This window comes from Xiphias gladius, chromosome 2, assembly GCF_016859285.1.
Source record: "Xiphias gladius isolate SHS-SW01 ecotype Sanya breed wild chromosome 2, ASM1685928v1, whole genome shotgun sequence".
NCBI lineage: Eukaryota > Metazoa > Chordata > Actinopteri > Istiophoriformes > Xiphiidae > Xiphias > Xiphias gladius.
Genome location: NC_053401.1, coordinates 15704383 through 15715066, shown reverse-complemented (window position 1 = coordinate 15715066; position 10684 = coordinate 15704383). Strand labels below are relative to the sequence as shown.

The 10684-nt window shown below is 36.9% G+C and overlaps 1 protein-coding gene across 1 annotated transcript in view; it reads right to left on the bottom strand.

The window, feature by feature from the left end:
- Nucleotides 1-1404: 1404 nt before the first annotated feature.
- Nucleotides 1405-10684, bottom strand: part of zgc:165507 (uncharacterized protein LOC561188 homolog) — a 26972-nt gene continuing 17692 nt past the window's right edge. Inside the window, exons 3-5 of the mRNA XM_040151982.1 lie at nucleotides 8935-9078; nucleotides 6968-7771; nucleotides 1405-6044 (exon numbers count right to left, since the gene is read on the bottom strand). Of these exons, the coding sequence (XP_040007916.1) occupies nucleotides 5764-6044; nucleotides 6968-7771; nucleotides 8935-9078 (1229 nt within the window). The 3' untranslated portion in view covers nucleotides 1405-5763. The remainder of the gene's footprint in view (nucleotides 6045-6967; nucleotides 7772-8934; nucleotides 9079-10684) is intronic.

The following is a 10684-nucleotide window of genomic DNA, read 5'->3' as shown; positions in this document are numbered from 1 at the left end:
CACATGGCAAAGGCTTATTTGGATGTATACTTTATTTATTTAGCTACTCTGATAGGTGATATTTTCATATTACAATTACAAAAACATAAATCAGTCTTTTATACCCGTATGGTACTTGTCTTCACTCTGACATGACGACTGCAGAGGTAGTGGAAAGACTGACGCAATCAGAAAATTGGTTTAATGCCATACAGTACAGTCGCCATGATATGAAAGCACACAATGTGTCTGCTACTGGAAGGACATAATGGAAGGACTTAATACCTGTCCTCAAATGTGTTCACACACAGAAATATTTGCATCCTTGCCTATTTCACCGAAGTCCTATTAAAACAATATACAGTAATATACAGTAAATAGACTTAATTTAGTAATATTAACATTTGGTATCACACATTCGTACAGATTATTTGTTAATATGTGTTCATGTGGTGCAAAGATGCAGACAATAGTGAATTTGGAAATAGTAGCTACATAAGTTGTAACACAATATCATGTTTACCGTGTTCACAAAAAGCTTTTTTTTGGTCAGTGTAGCACAATAAGGCACAGTTAGCTTAACAGCCAGAGATGTTACTGTCAGTCTTTCAGCTTCCCAGTAGCAAACCACCAACACATGCTAATCTTCTCACCACATTTATGGGCAAAAATGGAAGTTTCATATACACGCTGGAGGATTTCATTCTGCATACTAATGTTTTGAACTACTTAACTTGGGTTAAAACACTTCATGCAGTTATCCCAATTATCCCATCAGCTCAATGGGTAGAGATAAGCATTTGCTTATTTAAAATTTATCGATTTCATCAAAGGGAGTTTTGAATTTGAAAAACCTGAATTAAAATAGGCTTGGAAAATTCAATTTTGAAAAATTCTGATTTAAATAAAAACATTCAATTTCATCAAAGAACATTTGGGTTCAGAACACATAATTCCGAGTCACATCAAGTAAAAATTAACAATTCAAATGTGAGATGTGTTGTGTTGGCAACACATCTCGCTTTTTACATTGAGTTTACAAAAACTCTGTTTTCTCGGCTCGGCCCTGTAATGATGAACTTACATTGGTAAACTTACTTAACCAATCATATAATGTCTCCCTAATGACTGAAACTGTATGAATGTTTGAAACTCCAATCTGTTGTCATTTCTTTCAGCTAAACACCATCAGAAGCTGAGAGTGTTAGCTGCTAAATGCTTTCCAAGATGACCCTGAAAAACAGAAATGGTAGCATGCTGAAAAGTTTTCATTTGACAATTGCATGTTACACCAAACTGAGTTACATCTCTTCCAGTCTTTTTCAGACCCTTTCAAACTTTAAAGCCTTTTACATTCTGAGTATGGATTCCACACATCATGGAAAACAAAAATAAACAAAACAAAAACAAAAAAAACAAGCTATAAATTAATTAATAAACAATTTTCAGCCAGTGAACATTTCCTTTTTAAGTAACTGTTAAGTGTGTTTACAGAAATATAATAAAAAATAAATAAACTCATTTTGATTTAATCTCTGCTAAATTTGGTCTCAAGAACACCTTGAAATAAAAACTCTTTTTAGATACAGGTAAAAAGAAAACAGAAATTAGGCTTAGCATCACATTTATTTTTTGATAAGGCTATTGGTGCATGTCAAATCCACTCTTAATTATCTCTGTTTTGATTAAATTATTATGACGTCTTTCCTTTTGTTGTTAGAATAAACATTTTGAACCAAAATACATTCAAATGTATCGCTTTCATTTGGGCAAAAAACCTCATGGTTTTGCAGTACAATGTACATTAAGGAGAATTCACAAAATTTCAAGCATGTGTTATTTACTGTATGTAATGTTGTGCTCCCAATGGAAACAAGAACTGACTAACTAGCTTCCCTATTCGAAGAAATAGGGGGACCAATGTTAAGGAACTCTAAAGCAGCACTTCCCAACCTTTTGATTTATGCCCCTTTAAAATAAAATAAAAAATATTTATGAGCACTTATCAAAGATTTAATATGGTATACAGATTCTGAAATTTGGGTATTTTCATAGAGGCCTAAGGAGATAAACTATCTAGTATTTCACAACAAAACAGCAATTACAGAAAAAAAAATTAAAAAATAAACACAATTTTGTGACGCAAATCATGTTCTTGATTCTTTGCCATTGTGTTAATTATCTCTTGACCCCTAGATTTATCCTGCAACCCCTTTTGGGGTCCTTACCACCAGGTTGAAAACCACTGTTGAACTATTGCAGATGTTGCAGCTTTTGCTGTATGCTTCCTGGACCACTAATGGTATTTCCGCTGCATCTACAAAAGCAATAACCCACTCTTTTTACTCAGTTCTTATTACTGATTATGGGAATGGCTTGAAAAAAATTGGATGTGGAAATTTAGTGGTATTCCTCTTAATTCAGTCTCACCATTAATGGGTTGTGTTTCATTCTACTTTTGTACTTACCATATAAATACCAAGAAAGCACAATTATTACTGAAAATACCCCCAACAAAAAAATAAAAAGTGCAGGTACAGTTACATTACCCATGAAACCGAAACATCGTATGTGCTTGACAAGAAATAATATATGAAAACTAGTCTGTGCCCCATACCGAAAGAGAAGCTTGGTTTTACCTTTTGGTCTAGGTGGTTTGAAACCAGCAGGGGGCGTTATTTGGTCAAAAGTGATTGTGCAGCAGTCTGTTTCCCCTAATTGAGAATCATTATGTACAATGAGCTCTAATTAACTGCAAGCAGAAAAAGTCAACATTCATAAGGTATCAATGTTATTCATAAGCCAAAGCTATAAGGAAGCTACAGACATGGTAATATATGAAAATTCAGCATGGAACGCTAGTGAACAAGTGCATTTTGAGAGACTGAGTTTAAGTAGCTACATGAACAGTTTAAGTCAGTGTCTAATGAGAGGTCACCTCAATACATAAGGCCTAATAAAGTAATGACAACCTTGGTTTGTCTATATGTTGTTGGGGCTGCTTCAAAACAGAATGGCTCATCTCCATATGGAAATTTAAGTGAGACCACATTCAGGTCCAAAAGCAAGCTCAGATCAAAAATGGTGTGCTATTCTTTCGAAATGATCCTATTTGCAGTAAATAGCAGATCAGTTGATCTTAACAGTGCTCCACTGATACCCTCAGAATTCATCCAGACAAACACAGTAGCAGCTCATTCATCCCCTTTCATCATAAACCATAGAGGATTTCCTCTGTGTTCCTCTTGGTTGTAATTAGTCTTGGGTAAAGAGGGTACATTGTTGAGACCTACAGCTAAACAGCTCGACATCTATTGTCACAAGTATCAATAAAAATTCAACTACTGAAAGAGACAGTAACATTGTTTTTTTGCTCATGATTGCTTTGAAAAACTACATTTGTTATTAAAATGTGTTTGGCTTTGTTAGGAAATCTAAGACAGGACACCATTTGGTCAGCATTTTTGGCATCAGGTTTTGAGACAAAAACTGATCAACAGCACAGTAGGGTGACATTTACAAAAATTAACATGTGGAATAGATAGAATATTGAACAACACTTACATTTATAGAAACAGACAGTTAAATTGTTACACGATATGTTCACCCCATATGTGTGAGTGCACACATATGGGTATTCACCTGTATTCACATCATTGTGAATACAGGTAGACTTGATTAGCATTCATTAATTAGCAGTATCTGTAGTATTCCTTCAGATTTTTATAACATACTGGTGTGGATGTTGTTTATTGAATTAGTTAATTTAGAGACCATACAGAACAACATCATCTCATTGCTTTGTCATTTCATTAAAGACATGTTAGACAAATGGAGCAGTTTATAGTGATTTCTTGTAAAGTTAACAGCAAAACAGTGGGTAACATTTATCACCAAAGTCTATTAGCTTCACATAATACTATCAAGTATTCACTGTACAACTGCCCTACATTCATTTCATTACATCACATCACATTTAATGTAGTGTATCGTAAAATGGACTGTTCAACTGACCACAAGAAATACAATTCCCTGTATATCTGCATTCATGAGAGTATATTGCTCATTGGGTGTATGTGCAGAAAAACCATTATTATGCAAATGGTTTTGGTCATTAATACCTTATTAAGGCCCACAGTGGATAGGGTTAGATTACATTCGACCATAAATACATTTATTGAACTGCAGCAGTTTTATAAAATTGTTTGGGTTGTATGTAAGTATGTAAGTATGTCTCTTTTAGTGCAGCATACTGTATATGAGTGCAATATGGAGCATGAGACAACTTACAGGGAATATTTTCTAAAGCAATAAAGTGGGACATTCATTCAGGTTTTACTAAACAACATTACAGTGCTCAGGTAGGCAGCATTAACGCGGGCATCAGCGTCACCAGCTGTGAACACATCTGTTCTTTATTTATGGAAGTGGGAATTTTAGGGCGCCCAACTGCTGCATGAAACACAGTGCAATTAGGATTTTGCATTCTTTCTCAACATGTATAACCACATGGATCAACCATTTCCAGTGCACTGAAATTGCTAACGCTGTATTCACAGCGCAAGCAACACAATCAACAAGTCATAAGGAATTTTTGCTTCCTACAGAGCTGTACAACCAAGGAAACTCAGCCAAAATTTCTAGTCTCAACAGCTGCCAGCATCAAGCCAGATCGCAGCTCCTCTTTTGTTCCCTATTGATATGATTTCAGGAACATTAGCCGAAAAAAGCAGTTGATTCCAACCACTGAAAGCTTCAAAGTTGTGGTGAACTTTGAAGAGTGTTTGTGAAAGACTATGAAGGAGGCATCTTAGTGGTTGTTCCTTGGAGAATAGGTGTTTCAATCATTATGGCCACACTTTATCTCTGAAATTGTTCTATCTGTTCATTTTCTATATTACCGAATTAGCACCTTTCATCTGACTGTATAGTTGGTACCTTCAGAGCCTCTAACTGCCCACAATCTGTCAAAAATGCAACAAATAAACCATTTTGCTGGTGGTGTGAACACACAGTTAGGGATCAGTGTTGTTCAAACCTTCCCCAAGAATGGACACTGGCTTTTGTCTTCAAAAAACCCAATGTCTTCAAAAAACCCAACCACCAAGAAATGTCGAATTGCATCCACTTTTTAATTTAACCTTTCTTCATTTACTAAGACTTCAATTTTTTGAGAAGAGATCTTATTTTGAACGTGTTATTTCAGTTTGCTGGTGCTGTTGGAACATTGGCAACACCCTAATGCTGCATAAGTCATATCGGAAGACACAGGAGGAAAAACAGAATGACGCTTGTTGCTACATCTTGTATTTTGTATGTATATTTTAACTTGTTGGGACAGACAGAGATCAATAAAAATCAACCATTAAAAAACTGTAGCAGATAATACTTTTCTTGCAGTTGCAGTGTTCTATTTACAGTAAATCCAATATGAGGTGAAGGGGGCAAGGAGGAAAATACAGTTAGTACTAAACTGTTTTCCACAAACATTTTCTGACTTTTAGCCTCTTCATATGCATACAGTATCTTACACTTTCCTCTCAGGTTAATATTTCTGGAACAGTCACAGCTGATGCTCTTTGACAAACAGATATTACTCTTTACAGCTCTGGACAGCACTGTTTGGCAGTGGCAGTTAGTTTTAGAGAAGTGCAGAGGACCCCATATAGAGCCTGGTGCAACACCAAGAGGCACCTCTTGGCTTGGAGTTCAGTTTGTTCGTAGTTGAAAGTAATTCGAGGTGACGCTGGAGGTGAAGGTGAGCTGTCGGCAGAGAAGAAGGATCTAGATATTGGTTTCCCGTTGCATAGGTTCCTCATCTTTCTGACCTTTGTTGACCAGCTCCTGAGAGGCCTGGGTTTCCCCAGCAGCCTCCTTCTGATCCTGAATTTGGTCTGGATCTTCCATCTCAGCCCGTTTGTACATTTCTGCACGTTTATGTTCAAGCTCCAAAAGTCTGTAGTTAATGAAGTTTCCAATGAAGAGCCAAATACTAGCTATAATCACAACAGCTCCACAGCAAAAATACATGTACTTGTAGTTTTTTGTGACATCGACCAGTTTCCCTGTAAAACAGCACAAAGATTTAAAATGTTAAAGTAGTGTCAAGTAGAATTTAGATATATTTTACAGACCACATGTTTAAATGTCAACTATTGTCAATTATTATTAAATGAATAAAGGCCTGGTCATAACCACATGTAAAAATATCAAAATTTTGTGGTGATATCTATTCAATTCAGTGGAATTGCCACAGTCAGTTGATTTACTCATAGGGGTGAAGTAAATCTGTACAAATCTTCTGCATCAAGTTCAACTTTGGTGTATTCTTGACCAACAGCAAACCGTCTTAACAATGCTGACCCTTGAGGGAATGGAGAGCTACAGAACCCAAACATGTGACGCTTTTATAACTTATTAGCCGAATTGCAGTACTTTTATTTAACCTCCTCTGCCAAAATATAAACTCATCCACAAAAAAGGCATGATTTGCAGACATTTATGAGACAAAACTTGACCCTATGAATGCAATTCTTGATTAAACTGTGTGAACGTCTCATCCCATTAGCAACCAAGCTAACTTGTTGTCCAATTAGCAAAGAAACGTTTGTGACTGATAAGTGCTAACATCTTCTCAGCTGGTGTCAGCTAGCTACTGCGAATACTCACTACCGAGTGTATAAAACCACTAAACTTTTTTGGTGTGACCAGGCCTTAGTAATGTTGTGAATTTTATTCAGTTTCATTTTTATTTAACCTTTATTTTAAGAGGAAGTCTCTTGAAATACATTATCTCTTTTTAAATGAGACTTGGTCAAAATGGCAATGTAAGATATGTGTCACATAGTTATTTAGGTTTAGCAAAACAGGACATGATAAACATGATATAACTATGATACCTAGAAGACATAAGACCACTTGACAGTTAAGACAGTTAAAAGCATACATGTAAGTGAATGAAATATGCTCCAAGACAGACGGATCATACCTGCTAGTGGTGGACCAATGAGGACTGGACAGCATTCAACAATGGTGGTGAGTCCCACAGCACTGGAGAACCTCTGAGCCCCAACTAGGTCCATCAGTGTTTCAAACAGCACTGAGCTGACCATGCCAAAAGCAAAGCCAAAGAAGACCGCATACACCACCAAACCAGTGTAGCTTTCCACCAACGGGCAGAGGATGTGGCAAACCCCATTGTATAGAACAGCAAAGCTGAAGAAATACTGGATCTTGGGCCGAATCCAGCGTGAGTTGGCCAGTAGCCCCATGGATGGCCTGGCAAACATGTCTACAAAAGCCAGGACTGAGAGCAGGAAGGCAGCTGAGTACTCATCCACACCCATGTCCTTGGCGTACGCCGCAAGGAAGACTATAGGTGCGAAGAATCCGAGGAACATGATGACATTGCCCGACAGGTAGATGAGGAAGCCACGATGTTTGAAGAGCGTCAAGTCTAGGTACTTGTTGACTGTTTGCCAAGCAGTGTGCTTCTCTTTTGTTGTGGTGGCGATGGCAGCCAACTCTTTGTCCTTCTTGGCCTTGCCAGCTGGGGGTCCTAGAGGCCTCATGAGGGAACCAGCCACACAGCAGTTCAGCAGCAGGCCACCAAGAATGAGGAAGCTGCCTCTCCAGCCAAACTGGTTGAAGAGGTACTGATTGAGAGGAGCCAGGGTGCTGAGGAACACTGGACTGCCTGCCATTGCCAGCCCGTTAGCAATGGGACGCTTCTTATAGAAGTACTTGCCTATCATAGTCAGCGCTGGCTGCAAGTTGAAGGCTAGTCCAAGTCCTGTTAAGAAAGATGGCAGAGGTAAATGAGACTTGTAACAGTCATGCTACAACTGTTAATGTAATAACTGGTGCAAAAGAACAGTTTGAAAAGGATGTATTTTATTTTTTACTTGCCTATATAAGAAACCAAATGAAAAAAAAAAAAAACCCTTAATCAGAAGTAACTGAGTACCTCTGATTTACTTAGTTTAAGAAGCTAAGCTTTAGCCCTACATGCTTCCAGAATGTTGCTTTTTTCTGTTTTTAGCCATGGCTCCATGGCTAATAGCAGCATTGGCTACATCGATGGTCCAATACTGGCTTATGACCAAATATCTTTCAGATAATTAATGACATTCCAATCAGCCTCTGCTGTTTGTTATTTCGTTTTTTTTTTGTTATTGATATTAGTGCTAATTAGCAAACATCTGGATGTTAGCATTGTCAGTTTGAGCATACTATCATGCTAGTGTTAGTATTTAGCTTGATCTACCACTGCACCCAAGTAGAACCTCAAGGAGCAACTAGTATGGCTGCAGACTCTTAGTCTTGCTAAAGCAATCTCACTTATAAAAAGTTATTATAGTAAATTTATAGTATTAAAAAAATGTAAGCAACCATATTTTAATTTTACTTGTAATGCTAGGATACAATTGTCATCAAAAGGCAATTTTCACACATTCTTCCTTTCAAATGCAATGCAATAAAAGTTCCATTGAGCAATATATTTTGTATTATTATAGAATTAAATCACTTCCTGTAATGTGAAATCACCAAGAGCTGCCCACAGTATGGGCTATCAAAGATGGTAAATTCATGTAATTTCACTGGGATTTAAATTGGCTATGGACTGATATCGTTTTACTGTATCTGCATTGGACTGATATATACCTAAAAGATATATGAAGCCAAATTAGGGAAAATGTCACCTTTTATCAGGGGACCAGACGATTTTGGTGGAGGTAGGCTGTTATTTGCCAACTCCCACTATGATTAAGTTGTACGTTTGCACATAAAATGAAAAAATACAGCACAAATAAGATTTAGGCATTAACAGAAATAGTCTGAACATAGAAAGCAAACGCTCTTCTTGCTGAGACAGTTTTATTTTTAACCTGCTGTAAAGAAGGAGGCTAATCAAATTAACTGAAAATTGACTTAAGTGGATTTAGATGTACTTACCACCAATAACTCCAATGCAGATGTAAAGCTGGACCACGCTGGTGCAGAAAGAAGCTAAGATCATGCCAGTGGCACAGAGGCAGCCCCCCATCATGACAATGGGCCTGCAGCCGTAACTGTTGACAAGTATGCTGCTGACTGGGCCTGGAACAAATGGAAGATAAAAAAACAAATAAAACTCACCTGTACTTAATTTTCAGTGTACACATGACCTGAATTAACCAACAAATGATGGTTTTACTGCAAAAAAAGGGGGTGATTGATTACAGTTTCTTTCTCAAAATGGTGAAGAAGAGAGCTGTCTGAGAGCATCAGAGATGCTGTTATCAAGAAACATTTTCAGAAGACTACAAGGCAATCGCCAAAAGATCTTGAAATCCCTGTTGCAACAGTTAATTAATGTTGTCAAGAAGTTTCACAGTCATAAAACTGTTATGAAATGCTTCCAGGATGTGGTGCTGAGAAGAAACTGAGTGAAGTTTGTGAAGGTCGGTGTGGATTTTGGAAAAAACACCATGCAAGACTTGTGAAGAGCTTCAGGCTGACCTGGAGTAATCATTGAATATATTAAAGGGATGATGAAATCATAAGATTACCAAGACAGGACAATGACCCAAAGGAAACATTCAGCAGCACAAAAGTATGGTTGAAATGCAAAAGATGGACTGTTTTAAACTGGGCAATGAGTCCTGACCTAATTCACATTGAAAACTTTTGGAGATCGCTGAAATCTGCATTTGCTAAGAGGACTCCTGCAAACTTAAAAGAGCTTGAAAATGCATCTAGCTTGTAGATGGCCACAAGAAATATTTAGAGGCCATCATTGTTTTCAAAAGGTTCTGCAACCAAATATTAGTGAAGGGTGCCAATAATTGTGCCTGGGGTAAATTTTGAGTTTGAATTATTTCACTATTATGCAACTTTTGTTTTTTTTCTTTTGTTCAGTAACTTTGGACATTTTATTATATGAAAAAAATATTATAGTTTTACAAAAATGGTTCATTTGCATTCATTTTTGGAGATATTCTGAATTATGTACTTGAAATTCAGGGGTACCAATCATTTTGACCAGGACTGTATATGTTATGGTGTGTCAAACTACTTTTTAATTCTCAGCTTGTTTTCAGCTGCTCAGTGGGCAGCCAAAATACATTTCACTCACAAGCCCAAAAAAGCAGATGACAAAGCACTTTCTTATTTCTAAAATTTGCACAGTGATGCATAAGAATAATATGGTTTAGACATGTAAGGTTTATATTCAAGCAATTTCAAAGCTGTGTCAAATATGTTTCTGCCAAGCTCTTTGTAACTAAAAAGCCACCAGTAAAAGTCTTACATTAGGTTAATTAGGCTATAACCAAATCCCGAGTTTAACCATATTATCGAAATTACTTAATAAAAGTCAAAACAATGGTCAACGTTAATATTATTACCCAGACTGTCCATAGTGAACGTCCATTAGGCCTTGCGCAGCCACTTCCTGTTGTGTGCACACACATTTTTACTATGCTATGAAATGTAATTTTTGAAATGTAGGCCATGAGTTGTAATGGATATTAGTTGTGCATTCGTTCAACTTCATTTTTAACTACAAACAATTTGGTTGACATAATGGTGAAATCCTGGATGGTGCAAAAAGGTAACTTAAGAAAAGCCAATATGTTACTGGGGTGGGTAAGGTTGTTTTTATACCTGCTATACTCAATTTTTCAGTCTTGAATGTTTAAAATTATGACTCTGTTCACTGAAT